Source organism: Artemia sp. Qi Xiang Cuo, chromosome 8 (assembly GCF_049724085.1).
Source record: "Artemia sp. Qi Xiang Cuo chromosome 8, ASM4972408v1, whole genome shotgun sequence".
In the NCBI taxonomy this organism is placed as follows: Eukaryota; Metazoa; Arthropoda; class Branchiopoda; order Anostraca; family Artemiidae; genus Artemia; species Artemia sp. Qi Xiang Cuo.
This window is the reverse complement of record NC_142801.1, coordinates 63,400,049-63,421,443: the sequence shown is the minus strand read 5'-3', so window position 1 is coordinate 63,421,443 and position 21,395 is coordinate 63,400,049. Positions and strand designations below refer to the sequence as shown.

The 21,395-nt window shown below is 37.0% G+C and overlaps 1 protein-coding gene across 1 annotated transcript in view; it reads right to left on the bottom strand.

Annotated features, from left to right (window-relative positions):
* Positions 1 to 3,221: 3,221 nt before the first annotated feature.
* Positions 3,222 to 21,395, bottom strand: part of PIG-Q (phosphatidylinositol glycan anchor biosynthesis class Q) — a 53,116-nt gene continuing 34,942 nt past the window's right edge. Inside the window, exon 5 of the mRNA XM_089093060.1 lies at positions 3,222 to 3,474. Within this exon, the coding sequence (XP_088949186.1) occupies positions 3,313 to 3,474 (162 nt within the window). The 3' untranslated portion in view covers positions 3,222 to 3,312. The remainder of the gene's footprint in view (positions 3,475 to 21,395) is intronic.

Below are 21,395 nucleotides of genomic sequence, written 5' to 3'. Positions count from 1 at the left end.
ACTGGGAAGCGAGGAAGGTTAGCAATGTAATCTCCAGGGTCAAAAGTCCTAAATCAGAGGTTTAAAATCACCCCTCATTTGCGCTCCCCTTAGGCTTTAGTAAGTTTTACAGAATCAGTAGCTCACTAGCAGAAATAGCAAAACGCTCCAATATCGAAAAGAATAATTGGAACACTCAAACGGAAGGTTGTGGAAGTTGAAACCCGTGCATGTTTTTCATATGCTATTTCTCTGCAGTCATGGTTTAATTTTTCAACTCAAGACACCAATTTTGATATCTTTCAATAGCTGATGTTGAGTTTCATTCATCTACCGGATAAAATTTTTGGTTTTTGCTCTTTGTCTTCTTTTCGATTAGAACTTCTTAAAAAATCAATAAAAAAGAAGTTTTTTTTTCTTAGCAAGTTTAGATCATATTGTATGAAAAAGTCTAAGCAATATCACAATTCTGGCTCAGTGGAGAGGCCTTGGTCCTGGCTCAGTGAAGGCCAGTGAAGGCAGATCGGAAAGGGCCTTGGTCAATTTGTGGGCTTGTCACAAAATTCCACGCTTTAGGGGTAACACAAACACTCAGCATACTCCTTCCTACCACAACTTTTATGTAAATTAATTTCCTCCTCTCTTTAAGATTGCAATGCCATCTACCATCTACCGGTCAAATTGCTGTATGTAAGCTGGGACAAGTAAAATGGATTCATCGGATGTAGTGGTGAAATTGGCCTTCTAAAGATATTTCTTCTCGAACGTTTGTTTGTTCTTAATGAACCTTTCTACTTGTTAAATCTGTGCAGTAATACTAAATGGGTTAAAGTCCACTTGCGCAGATTTTCTCTACTGTGGAACAGCCAATAAATTGTCTCCAGAAACTCGTGTTGCATTATATATAGTATTTGACTTTGCCTGACTTTAAAACAAAACCCAATAAACGATCAACTAACAATCTATGATTCTGAAAAATGAACTTACACCCTTTGGTATAACAAACAGGAAAAGACAGATTACGGTCCTATACTTTCTCGTCAAAAAGTGTGCTTTTCTTCAATTGGGTAATTTTTGTGACATATTTTTAAGTCAATTTGACTCAGCTCAATAGAAACTTAAACTATAAAACGGAATTTTGATAAAAATTAACACATAAAAAGATTGACTTTTTATGCTGATTTCGAATATATAAAATTCATTAAGTCTAATATTACTCATCAATAGCTACGAGTCTGAAAATATTTGCCTGATTTTCGGAAAAGGGGTAGAACACCCCCAAAAATTAAACAATCCATAGGAAATTAAACACTATAAGAATTCGACGTATCAGAAAATCCTGCTGTAGAAATTTCAAGCTACTCTCTTCAAAAATGTGGAATTTTACATTTTTTGCCTGAAGACAGATCAAAGATGTGTGTTTATTATAATCTTTATTTTTCCTTTCGCCCTGAGCCAGTGATCCTAGAAGATCAGGAGAAGAATTATTCGGACGGGAATTCAAAGTTCTAGTGCCCTTTTTAAGTGCCCAAAAAGATTGGAGTTAAAGAACTAGCCCTCCTTCCACACCCATCCCCCTATTGACATCTGATTAAAATTTGGAGATTCAATTTGGCACAATTGAAAGGTCCACCAACTATGCCTCTTGGCATGAAATGACCTCCAACAGCCCCATTGGAAAGGGCTATGAGTTATGCAGTTTACCCACTGTTTATACAGTGTGTTTGTTATTGAGAAATATACGGACAGTTTTTGGATAGAATTCTCTGGGGGGAAGGGGGTCCACGGGAAGTGTTTTCTGTGAGGAAGAAGTTTTCCAGGGGGATTTCGAAGTAAACTTTAACTGGAGGGGGAGACCTACTGGCATGATTTGTAACGTCAGAAATCAAATTTAATTAACAAGCTTTTCCAACAGAAAGTAAGGAGCAACACTAAAACTTCGAATGAACAGAAATTATTCTGTATACGATGGGGGCTGTCCATTGTTCATCCCTCGATCTATACGTTAGGAAATTCAATTCTTTAATTACAATTCTTTAAGAAAGGCTGCTCAAACACAAGAGCCATTGAATCTGAATGAGAATTATTTTTAAAGAACTTTAAGACTATAGGGTAAAGTTTGTATATTTCTATTTACTTTCAGTTGTAAAACTTTTTTTTTAATTTATGTTAGAAAGGGAAGCAAAATACCCTCCAAAACTTTTTTTTTTTTTTTTTTTTTTTTGTATAAATTTTAAAGCCAGTACAAGGACGAGACGTTTTGTGTCACTACATTTTTGCAGGTTATCTCTCCTTTTCTTTGAGAAAAGTAATCTAAATTTTAAGGTTTATTTATTTTTAGTGGAAATAGAATTATTTTCTAATGTGGGAGTCCCCTCAGTAGGTATATGTGTTTTCAGATCAATCCACTAAAGCAATTTTTAGATGGTAATTTACTTTATTCCTAAATATTAAGTGATATTTCTCTTACTAAAGTCAAAAACAAAGTCAGATTATGTTCAAAAAGTTTATTACGTTCTAATTGTATTAATCATATTTCACCGTTTATGTAAATATTGTTGATACGCACCATACAGTTCGAAGAGTAATATGTACCTCATAAACTATAACCCAGGCTACAATGGTCTTTTGGGTGATCAAGTGTATGCCGTAATCAATGCACAGTCAATAGTTTTTATGAATCTAAAATTTCTATTATTTAGAAATTCTGAAATTTTTCAAAATGGATATTCCATATAATCAGTCACGTTTTGTGATGATGAAGTTTATTTAAAAAAAATTCGCCCGGAAGTCTTTAAATGGTTTTAATCAGTACTACCCAGGGTGTGGAAGTTGACACTCGCTGCCTCAACTCAGGAACCAAATCGGAAGCTTTTTCAGGAGCTAATTATTTTGTTTTCAAAATAATAAGCCTTGAGTTACTATCGGCCATGGTTCATTCATTGCTAGGCTGCCAGCTACCACTGCAACCACGATTACGTACGCTGGTTGCATTTCAATTTCTTTCATGGACTGCTGCCTCAACCTTTTTTTTCATCAAGATAACTTTCATACCTGCATAGAGTAAAAGTACAGAGTGCCAGGGACCCTGAAAAAGGAAACACTGAGACTATTAAAAAAAGTCCAACTCGTAGATAGGGTAAAACTGTTTTATCAAAATGCCTAAAGGAAAATCCACAATAAAAATGAGAGACATGCAATTCTATAGTAACGTAGAAGTGCTAGTATAGAAATAAATAAGACGCTTCTGAGGAATTTCATTTAATTATTAAAAAAGGATAAAATTAGATAATAAATTAGTGTACTTAGTTTTTTTTCGAAAAGACAGTAAGTCTAAACAATTTCTCCGAAAATAATCTTCTTCAAAAAATTCAGCGCAGAGGTTACATCAAATGAAGGGCTTTTCGCTTCATTGAACGGTACCTGCGGATGGCCACGAAGAAACTCTTGACACTGATCTAGCAGCAGAAATACAGCTTTCAATAACAACCGAAGCTGAAATAAAAGAAACAGATTCAATTGGAGAAGAACGTTACCAGAGGCGATTTTAGGGGGGGAGCCTTGCCCTGAGCGCAAAAATTTTAGAGGCACAAAATAGCAAAAAAATAATATAACGGTCAAAATCCTGTTATAATTTTTTAATTCTATTTTTATTAAAATAAAGTAGAGGGCACATGTTGGCAGTGAGTGTAAGCAAATTGAACCCGAAATTTTATTTCTCCATTATCTTCATTACCATTTCTTGAAAATAAATGTAAGTAGACCGAATTTAATCAATTTTTTGTGTGTGATGTATGGTATTCAAGTTTTATTAATAAATGAAACTTTTGACAAAAATTTGGCCCGAAAATTTGTAGGAAACGGGAGAGAGGGCTAATCAAGATTTTGTCCTGGGCACAGGGGAGGCCAGAACCGCCATTGATCGTCACAAATCAACTCCAGCCTTTCGAAGGTCAGGACGATTCACCATATTTTTACTTTTTTATATCAAGATTCCCAGCACCAGCAAAAACGACACCCAATATCATCACTAGTACGAATAACACTCATAATGATACGACAGAATTCTTGACATTTGTCATTTTTAAAAGACTGAAACTACTCGTAAATATGGTTAAAGACGCCCTTATGGGTTAATTGCCCAACCGTCTGGGTTCTTAGTTTTTAGTACCCTATCCAAAACAGGACAAGAATACTCAATCACGAGCCAGATATCTTGAACCAACGGTGACGAAAATTACTTAATCACAAAATTTTTTTGTGAAAAATTGCAAAAATACTGAAAATTGCATAAATGGATTCAGTATATATAAGATTGTACAGAGATGGGACAAAATTTTAGATGTTCGATTTCGATTTAGGTGTTCGAAATTTTAGATGGGACAAAATAGGTAGAAAAAAATCTTATCCGTCCAAAAAATTATTGCTTCTGTCGCATTTTAAAGCTGCTTCTACTGAAAAGTAAGTTGAAGATAAACAAAAAGAATTACCAATTAATTTAAAAAAGAACAAAAGTGAACAAATGGATTGAAAAAAATTCTAAACAAAAAAAAGAAAATATATCTTCTCCTTCTGTTAGAAAGTAGTGACTTTTCAGTTAAAACTATTTAGACCTCTTACTTTTCTTTCCTTACATGTAGAACTATTAAAAGTCACTGTTATTTACATGTCTTGTAGCAGGTCTTTTAGTTCCAGGACCTGGATAATCCAGGTGTAGATTGATATTCCAGTTTAACGACGATATTCCAGAATTATCATGAAAGGACGACCATCGCTTAAACATTGTTCTTCATACAAACGTTCAGCATAACAATGCTTCAAGAAAAGGAGCTCATTTAGGTATATTTGCTTTTCAAAATAAAATAGACTTGACAACAGTGAGAGGAATCAAATCACCCTCTTGTCATTGAAGGTCAACTTGGGAATTTTTGAACATTTTAATAGCTTTGAAAACATTTGTGTTATTTTACTATCTGATTTTTTTTTTTTTCAATGAAAAATTTTTAAATTAAAAAAAATCTAAAATTAAAAAAAAATCAGCTTTTTTAAAAACCAATGATAGGCTCTTTAGTGGCTTTTTATACTTCTCAAATTTTTTGATTACAAGTAAAAATATATCAATTAATAATCGATTTTCAAAACCAAAACAGAATTAATAATCAATAGTTAAGTTTAACCTAAAACAAACAAAAATTACCACAAATAGGAGTAGGGTTTTCTCCCTTAAGTCTTCTAAAGACCAGAACATCAATGGAGCTTTACAGTCTGAACAGCCAGGCTCTTAATTGATGGCGAAAGTTTGTGGTATTTGAAACACTTTTGACAGTTTATTTTAAAGGGTACGCTGTACAGGCGTCATCACATTACATTTTACCATATAAAGGTCAATCGTTTTATTTCTGATATTGCAGTATCTACAATATGGGGATGAGGGAAATCAGGTTATCGTATTTCAGATATCAAGAGCTTTATCATCTTCAGCTTCCTCAGCATAAAGAGAAAAAGCAGAAGAACTTTTAAAACACAGTTCTACCTTGTCAAGCTTTTCTTATAGAAGAAAGGCTTAAAAAAAACGAAGAAAAAATTGTAAAAGCTAAAAGCAAAGCCTGATTAGTTAAATCTAATTTTTTCCATCTTTTTCCATCATTATTTCCATCTTTTTTCCAAAAAAACATCAATTTTTTCCATCTTTCAGTAGAAGTGTTCCACAGTCCAATTTAATCAAACAAACAGTCGACAGTCTTTGGTAGATTTCAACGATTACATCATAAGACCCAAAACCAAAGGGCGTCTTTTATTCTAAAATTCTTCTTTCGCTTGACAATTTTATTTCAAATCGCATTTTTAAATTTCCGGTTACCATGGGATTCACTTCGCTCTTTGCTAGGTTGTAGCTACTGCTGAAACAGTGATAAATTGGAAGAAATGTAAAAATATCGCATTTACTATTTCAGAGGAGCAATTGTTTTACTTCAGGTTTTCGAAGATTCAAATAAGAAACCATCCGTAAGAGTTACGCAGGAAAGTTGAATAATGAGCAAAATTAAGTCAGATAGTCTTTCAGCTAGACATATTATACATTTAGTCCAATCATTGCGGCTCTGCAAGGCCTCAATCAAGTGAGCCTCAAAAATTACTTATCACAGTAAAAACTGCAGTATTCCCTTGATTTAAATGACGTGCATCCTATATATTTTTATTTTTAGGCTTGATCCTGTATTATAATTGATTATGTTGGGCCACATAATCAATCTCGGGCCACATAATCATTATCTTAATATATAAATACATCGTAAATAATTTCTAAGACCACACTGGCTAATCTTGACAAAACGAAACAATATTAAAAAAAGAGAAAAAAGAGGATTATACAAGCCAGTGAAACATATGAACTAAAATACAAATATTTCGGTCAAGACCTCCACTTGACCGTCCTCAGTGCAAGATAATAACATCAAAATTACTAATAAAACTCCATGGAGACTATAAAAAGAAATTCAAACCTTGAAACGAAAACCAACTAAAATTTGAAGACCCTCTCCATGTAACGGTGAGAGGGTAACTGAATGAAAAAATACAGTACTGAATGGGAATTCAATTTTTCAATTTATACAGAGCATCTTTAAAAGCCAAACGCTTTCCGGTTAAAACATCATCAGAGACTAGGTTAGGTTGCAAAATGTGACTTTTTTTAATTTAGTGATAGGGTTGGTTTTCAATCATTGAACCACATTTTAAAAGACCATAAAAACCGACGTTTTTTCCTTAGTAACATGATTTCTAGAGTTCGACATTTTTTACAGTGTAACCTCTCGTCACCAGATTTTCAACAGATTTCTAAAATAGCTCAAAGTTCTTTCCGTCACGGCTTTTTTATGGCTAGAGCTCGTTTATCATAAAAGTTTTTAAAATTACAATACGAAAAATTTCAAAATTCCAGACGTTTCCTCCCTAGATTCTGTCCTGGCCCGGCCAGTGAGAACCTATCTTCGAAAGTTCTTACACCGGAAGAAATCCATATCTTGTCTAAGGGACCAAAATTTTGCTTGCCTCATCCACGAGTAAATTTCTCAGAGATAGTATCCAGTGTGGAGGCGGGTATATTTGGCTCAAGAGGTAATGTGGAAAATCCCGATTTACTTCGAGGGGAGGTTGTTAAGAATCTTCTGAACTTCACTCCTTATTCCTCAAATTCAGAAACTCGGGAAACACAAATTCTGGTAAATTTGAAAAGAGACCCAGACATCTATATCACCAGGGCTGACAAAGGGAATAAAATTGTTATCCTTGATAAAATTTCATATAATAAAAAAGTTACGGATATTTTGTCCGACACTCACACTTATAAACGTATAGAGTCAGATCCCACCGACAAATTCACCCGTGAAGTACGAAAAGAGTTGGCAATTTTACAAAAAGAAAGACTCGTTACTCCACAAATGCACAAAATGTTTTACCCTAAAGGGTGCTCCACTCCTAAAATCTATGGTCTCCCAAAAATTCACAAAGATGGAGTTCCTCTGCACCCAATTGTGGCCTCTTATAGTTCGCCAGCTTCCAGACTGGGAAAATGGTTAGCCACAATTTTTCGTCCTCTTATGTCGACGCAAGCTTCTTACATTAAAAATTCAGTACACCTTGCGGAAAAATTAAAAAACCTTGATATAAAAAAAGACACAATTTTGGCCAGTTTTGATGCCATTTCGATGTATACATCATGTGATATAAAAAAATGTGAATTTGCCCTTCAAAAGAAGCTAGAAGATAATATTGACCGGATGGATTACAAAACATTAGATATTGAAACTATTACGCGACTTGTTCGCCTTTTCAATAGATATTCCTTATATTTTCGGTACAACAATCAATTTTTCACCCAAACAAATGGGCTCCCTATGGGTACAAGCCTTTCACCTTTTTTGGTCACTTTTTACATGGAATTTATTGAAACCTCCGTTTTGAATACTTTTCCTCTGAAACACCGGTTCTGGGGCCGGTTTGTCGATGATGTGATCTCTGTCTGGAATCACAGAGAGATAGAACTTAACGCTTTTTTACTTCATCTTAATAGTTTCGATTCCAACCTTCAGTTCACCTTGGAACTAGAAGATAATCATAAACTGCCTTTTTTAGACGTCTTAATCTTCAACAAATCTCCCAGCCTTGAATATTCAATTTATAGAAAACCTACACACAATGATAGGTATTTGCATTTCTCTTCCAACCACCCTCCTTGTGTAAAAAGAGGAGTAGTTAGATCTTTAGTTGATCGCATCATAAGAATTTGTTCAAAGGCTCATATAATCCCAGAATTAAATTATCTGAAGGACATTTTGTTTTGCAATGGATATCCCATCAAGTTACTGGAATCCATCATAGAAAAAAGACAAAAGAAGGCAGAAAAAGATTTATCATCTCCACAACCTCCAACGGATATCATCCCTTTAGTGGGTGATAAGAAAGTTTTTACTGTTTTGCCCTATTTTCGCAAATTAGGTGACAAATTGCAAAGAATACTTAAAAAACATAACTTAAATGTTACCTTCAAAAATTCTAATAAAATCCAGAACTTTTTTAACAGTGGTAAAGATAAAACGAGCCCTAATTTGGGCAGTGGTGTTTATAGGGTTCCTTGTTCTTGCGGCTGTTTCTATGTTGGAAGAACCCATAAGCAATTGGGGGAGAGATTGTTGGAACACAGGTCCTCAATCGACAAAGCTATGGAGCTATGCCAAAGGCCTGAGACTTTTGATTCCGCCTTAGCTCAGCATGTGTATGACAACCCGCACCATTTCGTTTTATTCGATAATACCTCCATTATTGCCCCTGTTGAAGGCCTCATTCAAGTTTTCAGGGAGGCAGTTGAGATAAAAAAGTACATTCACCGAAAGGTTGCTCTCAATAGAGACACGGGAGAAACTTATTTAAGCCCCATTTATAATGAACTAATAAATTCTGATCGTTTTTACTTAAATATTAAAAAAAGTCACATTTTGCAACCTAACCTAGTCTCTGATGATGTTTTACCCGGAAAGCGTTTGGCTTTTAAAGATGCTCTGTATAAATTGAAAAATTGAATTCCCATTCAGTACTGTATTTTTTCATTCAGTTACCCTCTCACCGTTACATGGAGAGGGTCTTCAAATTTTAGTTGGTTGTCGTTTCAAGGTTTGAATTTCTTTTTATAGTCTCCATGGAGTTTTATTAGTAGTTTTGATGTTATTATCTTGCACTGAGGACGGTCAAGCGGAGGTCTTGACCGAAATATTTGAATTTTAGTTCATATGTTTCACTGGCTTGTATAATCCTCTTTTTTCTCTTTTTTTTATTATTGTTTCGTTTTGTCATAAATACAACGCCGGTGTAAAACCCACAAAGTAAGCTCGGCAAGCTCAGATGGTAGAACACGAGACTCTCTGTCTCAGGTTTGAGGTTTGTGGACTAGAGCTTAAAATCGACTTCTTTTTTTGGTCAGTAAACCGTACAAATATTAATATAAAAAAAATTATTCAATCCTCACGAAGGATTATACGCTACAGAGACTTTGAAAGAACACCCTTCTGTCAACAGTATGTATGTTCAGTTTCCAAACATCTTTGATAAACACTACTTATGCTCAGTCTTCTGTCCTTTTTGGTAAACTGTACGTAAAGTCCGTGCTTAACCCTCCTCTGATCAACAGTGCACATAATCCGTCTAAGACCACCTTTGGTCAGCAAGGTGCAACAAACTCCTTCGACCAGCTTTGCGAACGCTTGGTCTAAATCTTCTCCCTCCCCTATAGTGCATATACTCCTTTACGTCTGTCTTTTATAAACAGTGGATGCGCTCTGTTTCCGACCCCTTCGTGTCAAGTAGACCAACGACTCCCTTTTAAAAACAGTACGTGCGCTCTGTCTCCAAACTCTTTGGGCTAAGGGAACGAACATTCCCCCTCCGACCTTATTCGGTCATCAGTACAGAAACTCGGTCTACAATCCATTTAGACATGATCCCGGTCAAAACAAACCACATATTTCATAGAGGCTATTTGTCAATATGTTGCACCTAAAGTGGCGTAGGCGGCTCTTAACTTCGTAAGGACATAAATATTGCATCTTTCTGACTCGTGATCATTCAGGGTAAAAAAAAGGTAAAAATTTAAAGGATACAGCACTATACTCTTAAAGTTCAAACCGGAGATGCTGATCTCCGTCTTAAGACCCTTCAGCCAGGAAGTGTAATGGGGAGATGGGGCCAGCCATCCTGTGCTTTAGCACACCCTTCCTGCTTACCTTCCCCAGATTTCTCCAGGTACCAACTTAGAGTATGGATCGACTGTGGCTGAGTTTACAGAGTCACGCCACTGACCCCCATCCCAAACCAAATAACTGACCACACCAGGAATCGAACCCTCACCTTTCGGACAAAGGACTCTAAATTCAGTGAGCCATCCACTTGGCTAGGACGAATTTGGAATACAGGGGCCACAGGTGTTCAGGAGCGACTTGGGAATACAGTTAAAGGGCCTAAAAGAGGATCCTTATGATGGAGCCCCTTCCAATCGTACGCCTAACTTCAGAGATGTTGAGAGGACACACCACTTTTTATGGTGATATTCCACGGATCATTTTGGGAGTGACCCTAAATGACACAACAACTGTCCTAAATCAAAGAAATAGAGTAAAATTTCATACACATGCATAATTTTCACAGGTCAGTAATTTAGGATTTTTGAGACCGTTGACTACAAATTCATTGCGGTAATAAACCTTAATTAAATTACACGGGCTTTTCAATCTATATGGTTAGAGGGCGTGAATAGCGTTTAAATTTCACTTAAAATCGTAACAAATTTGAGCTGGTTGATAAGAAATACGAGGCTACTATTGCAATGAAGACGTCCAAAATTTAAAAAAAAAATTAGTAAAAATTTCACTACAGGGCCAGAAACCGATTTTGGTTATGAGATTATGCGAGAGCGTCTCCGTAACAACCCACAAAAGAACAAAAAGAATAAAAAAAGTGGATTTGCGAAAAATCAAATTTATGCAAGATACTGGTGCTTGACTGGAGGGCCCAAACTGGAATCCTTGGACAAGTGAACTTTCCCGCCCCCCCCCCCCCAACATTGACTATGAGACATGCGACGTTTGTTTCCGAATTATAATCGTTTAGTTACTATTTCGGGAATGGATCAACATGATTAAATCTTAATCATCCAGAATTATGTAGATCGCAGTGTGGCTGTCATATACAAAAAACATTTAATAAATATTTCTATATTTAGTGTATATCCCCCCTCCGCTGATATTTTAACCACACTATTTTTTGGTATTTTCATCGAAAATGACTATTGTGCGCTATTTTCAGAGTAAAAATACTGAAAAGAAAAATTGGCCCATCCCCTAGATTTTTATAAATACATGTTTGTCCATTCTCCTAATTACTGTGAATTTGCGTCACTTTTAATTTATATAAAACTGTTTAAATTGAAAAATCACAAAAAAATAGATTATTCCCTAAAACGTAAATCGCAAACTTAAAGTATCAAAGAGAGTGTGAATAAAGTCTGATTGATTGAACTAGTTAAATGGATTTACACAACCATATCATTGGCAGCGCAATAACGCTGCCTAAGTAAATAACGATGCTGGCACAATGTATTTTTTTTTTTTTTTTTTGGTGTCTTGGTCTTAGACCAGGGCACTTCGTATCGAAGGAGTTGTCACGGAAACTTCGAAAACGGCTGATTCGATTGGAAATTGGAGTGGCGTGTATCCTTTTTAAAAGTCGCAAGTGATTGGAAGGCAACTAACACCCCTTCCACGCCCACCATTTCCCCAAAAACATCCAATCAAAATTTTCCGTTTTGTTCAGCGTGGTTGATTTCCAGACAGCAATTATGTTTTCGATGAGGACATTCCCCCACAGCCCTCAGGGCAAGGGTTGTAAGTTATGCCCCGGGGGGCATATAAAGTTTTTATAGAAAGATTTGTCGTAGAGACTTCGAAAAAGACTCGTTCGATTGGAAATTCAAAGGGCTAGTGCCCTTTTTAATAGTCGAAAGTTATTGGAGGGCAAGTAATACCCCTCTCACGCCCAACTTTTCCCCAATCCCATCCAATAAAAATTTTGAGATAGCCATTTTGTTCAACGTAGTTGAAAGTCCTGGAAATTATGTTTTTGAGGAGGACACTCCCCCACAGCCCTCAGGGCAAGGGTTGTAAGTTATGCCCTGGGGGGCATATAAGGTTTTTATAGAAAGATTTGTCGTAGAGACTTCGAAAAAGACTCGTTCGATTGGAAATTCAAAGGGCTAGTGCCCTTTTTAATAGTCGAAAGTTATTGGAGGGCAAGTAATACCCCTCTCACGCCCAACTTTTCCCCAAACCCATCCAATAAAAATTTTGAGATAGCCATTTTGTTCAACGTAGTTGAAAGTCCTGGAAATTAGGTCTCTGCGGATGACATCCCCCCAGCCCTCAGGGTAAGGGCTTTAAGTTATGCCCCGGGGGTATATAAGGTTTTTAATGAAAGCTTTGTCGTAGAAACTTGAAAATGGGCTCACTTGATTGGAAATTGAAAGGGCTAGTACCATTTTTAAGAATCGTAAGTGATTTGAGGGATTTTTCACACCCACTTTTTCCCCAAACACATCCAATCAAAATTTTTAAATAGACATTTTGTTCAATGTAGTTAAAAGTCTTAGAAATTAGGTCTTTGAGGATGATAACCCCCTCAGAGCCCTCGGGGCAAGGGTTGTAAGTTATTCCCCCGGGGACATATAAGGTTTTTTTTTATAGATAGTGATATTGTAGAAGCTTCAAAAAAGGTTCATTCGATTGGAAATTAGAAGGGCTTGTACCCTTTTTAATAGTCAAAAGTGATTGGAGGATAAAAAAACACCCCTCTCCAACCCACCATTTCCCCAAACACATCCAATCAAAATTTTGAAATAGCCATTTTGTTCGTAGTTCAAAAGTCTGGAAATTATGTTTTTGAGGATGACCCTCCCCCCCCCCCCCCCAGCCCTCAGGGCAAGGGTCGTAAGTTATGCCCTTGGGGCATATACGGTTTTTTTTTATAGAAAGCCTTGTCGTAAAAACTTCAAAAAGGAATCATTCGATTGGAAATTGAAACGGCTAGTTCCCTTTTTAATAGTCGAAAGTGATTGGATGACAAGTAACCCCCCTCTCACGGCCACCATTTCCCCAAACAAATCCAATAAAATTTTGAGATAGCCATTTTGTTCAACGTAGTTGAAAGGTCCAGACATTATTTCTGAGGATAACAACCCCCTCAGAGCCCTCATGTAAAGGGTTGTAAGTTATGCCCTGGGGCATATAAGGTTTTTATAGAAAGCATCGTCGCAGAAACTTCGAAAAGGGCTCATTCAATTGGAATTTGAAAGGTCTAGTGCCCTTTTTAATAGTCAGAAGTGATTTGAGGGCAACTAACCCCCCTCTCGCGCCCACCATGTCCCCAAACACATCCAATCAAAATTTTGAGATAGAAATTTTCTTCTACGTAGTTGAAAGTTCTCAAATTAGGTCTTTGAGGATGACCCCCCCCCCGAGCCCTCAGGGCACGGGTTGTAAGTTATGCCCTGGGGGCATGTAAGTTTTTTATAGAAAGAGTTGTCGTAGAAACTTCAAAAGGGCTCATTCGATTGGAAATTGAAAGGGCTAGTGCCGTTTTTAACAGTTGATAGTGATTAGAGAGCCACTAACCCCCCTCTCACACCCACTTTTTCCTCGAACGTATCCAATCAGAATTCTTACATAGCAATTTTGTTCAACGTCGTTGAAGGTTCTGGAAATCAGGTCGTTGAGGATGACAAACCCCTCAGAGCCCTGAGGGCAAGGGTTGTAAGTTATGCCCTGGGGTATATGAGGTGTTTATAGAAAGTGTTGTCGTAGAAACTCAAAAACGGCTGATTCAATTGGAAATTGAAAGGCTAGAGCCCTTTTTAATAGTCATTAATCAAAAAAACTTTTTGCACAAAATAAGTTTTTCAAAAAAAAGTAAAAAACTCTGTTAAACCAAAAATGAACAAAAATAGAATCAAATAATCAACCAAGCATACAACTACCACAAGTCAGTATCAATAAATAAATTAAACCCAAAACAAACAGAAATTAAAATAAGTCAAACTCAAAACGAACAGAAATTAATCCGAGTCGGGTTCCAAGCCCTATGTTTTCTAAAAGCCAGAATATAATTTGTACTTTACTGAAAAAAGTTCAAACGAATTTACTGAAAAAAACGTGCATTGTCAGTTTGAAATACATATGCTGATTTTTATACCTTAAAATCTTAATTAATTTTTGATTTCTTAAAGCTAACACTTTCCATATGACATTATATGCCCCCGGGGCATAACTTACATCCTTAGCCGTGAGGGCTGTTGGGGGTTGTCATACTCAAAAAAATAATTATTCGTACCGTACTATTCGTACCGTAGTAGGACCCTTCAACTACGTTCAACAAAATTGCTATATCAAAATGTTGATCGGAAGTGTCAGGGGAAATGGTGGGTATGGGGGGGCATTCGCCCTCATTTCGCTTTTGACTATTAATAAGGGCACTAGCCCTCTCGTTTTCCAATTGAATGAGTTCTGTTCGAAGTGTCAACGAAACGCTGGCAAAGACCTAATTTCCAGAACATTAAACTACCTTGACCAAAATTTCTGTCACTAAATTCTTAATAGATATATTTGGGAAAATGGAAGGCATAAGAGGGGCATTAGTTGCCCTCCAATCACTTTCGACTATCAAATAGGGGACTAGCGCTTTCAATTTCAAATCGAATGAGCCCTTTTTGAAGTTTCTACGACAACGCTTTCTACAAAAACCTTATATGCCCCCAGGGCATAGCATACAACCCTTGCGCTGAGGGCTGAGGCGAAGTGTCATCCTCAAAGACATAATTTCCGGACTTTTCAACTACGTTGAACAAAATAGCTATCTCAAAATTTTTATTGGATGTTTTTGGGGAAATGGTGGGCATGGGAGGGGTGTTAGTTTTCCTCTAATCCCTTTTGACTACTAAAAAGGGCATTAGCCCTTCATAGTTTTCAAAGTTTCTATTACAGCGCTCTATAAAAACCATATATAGCCCTACGGTATAACCTACAACCCTTGCCCTAAGGGGCGTGGGGGGGGGTGATCATCCTCAGGCATAATATCCAGAACTTTCAACTGCGTTAAAAAAATGGCTATCTCAAAATTTTTATTGGATGTGTTTCGGGAAATGGTAGGCGTGAGAGGGAGGTTAGATGCCCACCAATCAGTTTCTACTAGCCTATTAAAAGGGCACTAGCCCTTTAAATTTCCAATTAATTGAGACTTTTTTGAAGTTTCTACAACAACTTTTCCTTTAAAAAACCTTAGATACACCCAGGACATAACTTATAACCTTAGCCCTGAGGGCTCTGGAGGGAGTGTCATCCTCAAAGACCTAATTTCCAGAGGTTTCATCTACGTTGAACAAAATGGGTATCTCAAAATTTTGTTTGGATGTGTTTCTGGAAATGGTGAGCATGATAGGGGGGCTAGTTACCCTCCAATCACTTTCGATTATTAAAAAGAGCATTAGCCCTTTTAATTTCCAATCGAATGAGTCTTTTCTGAAGTTTCAACGAAAACACTTTCTATAAGAAACTTATATGCCCCAAGGGCATAACTTACATCCCTTGCCCTGAGGGGTTTGGGAGGTTTGTCATCCTCAAAGTCATAATTTCCAGAACTTTCAACTACGTTGAACAAAATGAATATCTCAAAATTTTGATTGGATGTGTCTGTGGAAATGGTGGGCCTGAGAGGGGGCGGGGCGTTAGTCGCTCTCAAATCACTTTCAACTATTAAAAAAGGCACTAGCCCTTTCAATTTCCAATTGAATGAGCCCTTTTGAAGTTTCTACAACAACGCTTTCAATAAAAACCTTATATGCCCCCAAGGAAAAACCTACAACTCTTGCCCTGAGGGTTGTGGGGGGGGGGGGGGGTGAGGGTTGTCATCCTTAAAGACCTAATTTCCGAAACTTTCAACTACTTTGAATAAAATGGCTATTTAAAAATTTTGATTGGATGTGCTTGGGGGAAAAGTGGACGTGAGAGGGGGGTTAGTTGCCCTCAAATCATTTTCGACTATTAAAAAGGGCACTAACCCTTTGAATTTTCAATCGAATGAGCCCTTTCCAAGTTTCTACGACAAAGATTTCAATAAAACCGTATATGCCCCCAGGGCATAATTAATAACTCTTGCCCTGAAAACTGTGGGGGGAGTGTCCTGCTCAAAGGTATAATTTCCTGAACTTTGAACTGCGTGGAACAAAATGGCTATCTCAAAATTTTTATTGGATGTGTTTGGGGAAATGGGCGTGGAAGGGGTGTTAGTTGCCTTCCAATCACTTTCGACTATTAAAAGGGGCACTAGCCATTTCAATCGAGTGAGCCCTTTTTGAAGTTTCTACGACAACGCGTTGTATAAACCCCTTATATGCCCCCAGGGCATAACTTACAACCCTTGCCTTGAGGGCTGTTAGGGGGGTTGTCATCCTCAAAGACCTAATTTCCAGAACTTAAAACTACGTTGGATAAAATGGCTCAAAATTTTGATTGGATGTGTTTGGGGAAAAGGTGGGCGTGAGAGGGGGGTAAGTTGCCCTCCAATCACCTTCGACTATTAAAAAGGGCACTATCCCTTTGAATTTCCAATCGAATGAGCCTTTTTTAAAGTTTCTATGAAAACACCTTCTATAAAAACCTAAAATGCCCCCAGGGTTTAACTTACAACCCTTGTCCTGAGGGCTGTGGGGAAGTATCCTCCTCAAAAACATAATTTCTATCTGGAAATCAACTAGGCTGAACAAAATGGCTATCTCAAAATTTTGGTTGGATGTGTTTCGGGAAATGGTGGGCGTGGAGGAGGTGTTAGTCTCCTTCCAATCACTTTCGACTATTAAAAAGGGCATGAGCCACTCTAATTTCCAATTGAATGAGCCCTTTTCGAAAGTCTCTACGACAAATTCTTTGATACGAAGTGCCCCGTTCTAAAAAAAAAAAATAATAATAAATAATACATTGTGCCAACATCGTTCTTATATGGCTCCAGGGCATAACTTAAAACCCTTGCCCTGAGGGCTGTGGGGAAGTTTCCTCCTCAAAAATATATTTTTTATCTGGAAATCAACTACGCTGAACAAAATGGCTATCTCAAAATTTTTATTGAATGTGTTGGGGGGAATGATGGGCGTGGGGGGGGGGGGGCAAGTTACCCTACAATCACTTTTGACTATTAAAAAGGGCACTAGCCACTCCAATTTCCAATCGAACGAGCCCTTTTCGAAGTTCCTACGACAACTCCTTCGATACGAAGTGCCCTGGTATGGAAAAAAAAATAGTACATTGCGCCAACATCGTTCTTTACTTAGGCAGCGCGATTGCGCTGCCTATGAAAGGTGATTGGAAGGCTTGACGTTTTTACAGCAAAGATAGATGTGATTACAATTTTTTTTTTTTTTTTTTTTTTAAGACCAGGGCACTTCGTATCGAAGGAGTTGTCGTAGGAAATCCGAAAAGGGCTCATTCGATTAAAACTAAAAAAGGCTTATTCCCCTTTCAATAATCAAAAGTGATTTGAGGGCAACTAGTCCCCCTTACATCCCCCCCCTCCCATTTGCCCCTTATTTTTAAAAACAAAATGTTGCCTTAACAGTAAATCACAATGCACTGTGTAATGCTAATTCCCAATAAGGCATCTCAGCAGTATCCCAAGAATGACTGAGGGTATTATGTTCAAACTTTCGGGGCTATTTCTGCTCTTAAAATTTAACCAAATCAAAAAAGCGTAAGTGTATCCAAGCTATCAAAGAAAGTAAACAGATTTTTTCGCGAATGGTATAAAGTTTTCTATTTCCGGTCAACTAGAAGGGTATGAAAGTAAATTAAACACTACTTTTTGTGTCCAGATTTTGAATTATTCTATAAGAGATGATTTGATTGTTTGGATTGAGGGAAAGATCGAGAGTTTTTGTGTTGAATTAGAAATTGAACAGAATAAAATAACTATTTGCCTGGAGTTTGCCTAGCACACGCTTAGACGAATTTATTGAAGATTTTGATCTGTTAATGCCTGGTATGTCCCGTGGTGGTTTAGATTTTATCTTCATGAGAGATTTTAATTTAACTTGCTAGATTTGAATGATGATAATTTGGATTTTTTTTTAATTACATGGTTGCTAATGATCTTTACAATTTAGCGTGCGCACCTACAAGGATTTCTAGTCATTCAGCTACTTTTATAGACAACGTTTTTGTCAGCTCTAAGTTGCTAAGTACAAGTTATGCTAATGCGGGTATTTATCCCAGATGTGACCATCTCCCAGTTATTGCGAATATTACTTGCGGGCAAAAACCTAGAATCAAAGAAAAGAAAAGTGAGGCAATTGAAAAGGGCTAATTTAGATAAATTTGCGGAGGCACTGAGTGCACTTAGCTAGGTTCCTGTTCTTGAAATAACGGGTGATGAAAATTATGCGTGCGACACATTCTGCTCGATTAAATAACCTATTTACGAACAAACATATCCTCTAAAAATCGTCAAAGATAGTTAGGATGCACCCGAAACTCTGGATGAAAGTTGAAATTATTCATGAAATGGAAGACAGGATTCATCTTTATGAACAGTACCTTGTCATCGGGGAGATGATATCAAAGAAGAGCAGTTGCGAGCCTCTCTCAATATAGGTAGATGGGACTACGCTCCATGATCCTATACAAGTGGTGGAACATTTTGCAGATTATTTCTTTAAAATTGGTCAAACAGTGCAACAGGAAAATAACCTGAGTCCTGAATCCTTCCGCGAGTATGAGTTTCAAGATGATAGAGGGGACAGATTAGCCTTTGAGTTTGAGAGGTGTACCTGTGATGAACTACTTACAATTGTTGGAAGCATGAGCTCCAATTCAGTGGGGATAGATGGAATGAACCTCCGAGCTTTTAAGTCTGTTTTGGTTTACCTTCTGCCTAGTATTGTTCATATAATAAATTTGTCACTAGGAACTGGTCTCTTTCCTGAAGGCCTCAAGACAGCCAAGGTTTTTCCCTTCACAAAGGTGGCTCGAGATCTGACATTGGGAACTGGAGGCCAATCTCCATCCTTCCCCTTTTCTCAAAAGTACTTGAAAAAGTTGTTCATTGACGACTGTACCAGTATTTGACACATCATGGTATCCTTAGTGATACTCAGTTTGGCTTCCGCAAAAGTCACTCAACTACACATGCGGCGTTACACCTATGTGATTTTGGAAATCAGTGTCTTGATAGTGGAAAAATACCTCTCACTGTTCTTATATATTTTAAAAAGGCATTTGATACGGTCGATTTGATTATTTTATTAAATAGATTAAAGCTTTTAGGGGTTAAAGGAGCTTGTTTGAATTGGTTTGATTCTTTTTGAAAGGGGAGGTCAATAAAGGTTGTAATTGATAGAATAACTTCTAGTCCATATCTTGTGAATTGTGGTGTTCCGCAGGTTTCTGTTGCTGGATTCGCTTTTATTTTTGGTTTATGTTCACACTATGAGATTTTATCTTCGTGATTCGTGTCTTACATCGTTCGCAGATGACACTGCTATTTCTTTTCGTGGGGTTTTTGTGGATGAGTTAATTAATAATGTAAATATGGTATTAAATTATGTAAGTCTGTTTACGTCTTTAAGTATGTTGGTGGTTAATGTAAAAAAAAGACAAATTTTATGGTTTTTAGTCGAATTGGTAAGCCCATTGATATCGGTGGACGAATATTATTTTCGGGTAATTCTCTAGAACAGGTTAAAGGAATGAGGTATCTAGGTTTTTACCTAGACTGCAATATGTCTTGGAAACGTCACAGTGATGTTGTGGCATCAAAAGTTGCATGAGGCCTTGGAATTATATGTCGACTGAAGCACTTCGTACCAGGTCGGTTGGTGTTGCTTCTTTATCATGCGATTATTATTAGCCTCTATATATCGAACGGCTGTGTGTTATGGGCACAGTTCATATAATTATCCAGTATGATCATTCCCTATCTCACCCATTATAAAAACCCGGACCGGGGTGCGAGTGTTCAAGAGAACGTAGAAACATAAGCGGCGTCAGATCTTTTCACGGGTAGACAAGTCAGACGCGAAACAATCGGAAACAAGTGGAAACCCGCTATTAATAACTGCACGAAGAAGTGGGAGGAGCTTTTTGTTCACACCGAGAACGAAGACCAGAAATGATCTGCGATAAGCTTACTGGATAATTATATGAACTGTGGTTATGGGATAGCAATTTTTTTGGTAATTTTAAGCGTGTACAGGTATTACATAATAAGGCAGTCCGTTTGATAGGGGGGTATGTTAAAGAAACTAATAATGCAGTAGATAGTTATAGGAAATTAAAGGTGATGGATAGTGTTTGCATGAAGTGTGTCCATCAGTGTTTCTAGATTATTTTTTTTTCGGCAGAATAGTGATTTGCATGATTATTATACAAGGAATAAGAATAATCTGGTAACAGAGTATAGGAGTTGAAGTAGTACCGGATTTCAAATGAAACATCAAGGCCAGGGGGTATGGAATTCCCTCGCAAGTAGTGTTAAGGCGGCTGAACACCAGCATTTGTTCAAAAAGAAAGTAAAGAATTTTTTGTTAGGGGGGTGAGGAGCCAGGATTCAGAGATTGAAGATTTATGTTATTATTTATTTTCTTTTGTTATCATCTTCTTTTTTTTATTTTGTTTTCTTCTTTGTTTCCTGTGAATGGTCATCAGTATGTGTGAAATTGAAGTTTAAAATTTACTCAGAAATTTAAAAGTTATTTTTTAAGTATGTTGTATCTGTTTGTGGTAACCGCCCAGTGCCAGTGCATTAATGTCTTCCCATGGGCGGTTACCTATGGATCATGTTTAACTAGGTTCTTTTTGTAATAAATTAATCTAATCTAATTTGAAAAACTTATTTTGTTGAAAAAGCTTTTTTAATTAATATGCCTTAAAAAATTGAATTGAGTATGTGAAATCTGCATTAGATATTGAATGGTCAGATACTAAATACCTGAAAAAAATGAGAAAAAATTGAGAATTCATTTTTTAATTATAACGATCTCCAAATACAGTTATACAGCTTGTGGGTGTAGCAGGGGTGAAATTTAAGACAAAGAAAAGCGTGAGAAAAATCACATAAAAAAGTTGAACATGTATGCCATCAATCACCGTAAGAGGGCGTAGTTTTCTTTAGGAGTCCAAAGATTATTAATGTTTGAACTTTTGCAGACCAACCCCTGGGTTTTTGACCCCCCCCCGTTCTGAGTAAACATTCTGGTCCTCTGTTTCCAAATCCCTCTGTTTTTACTGTAGATCTTTTACTCTTTTTAGTCGGCAGTCTGTACACTTCGCAGCGAAATC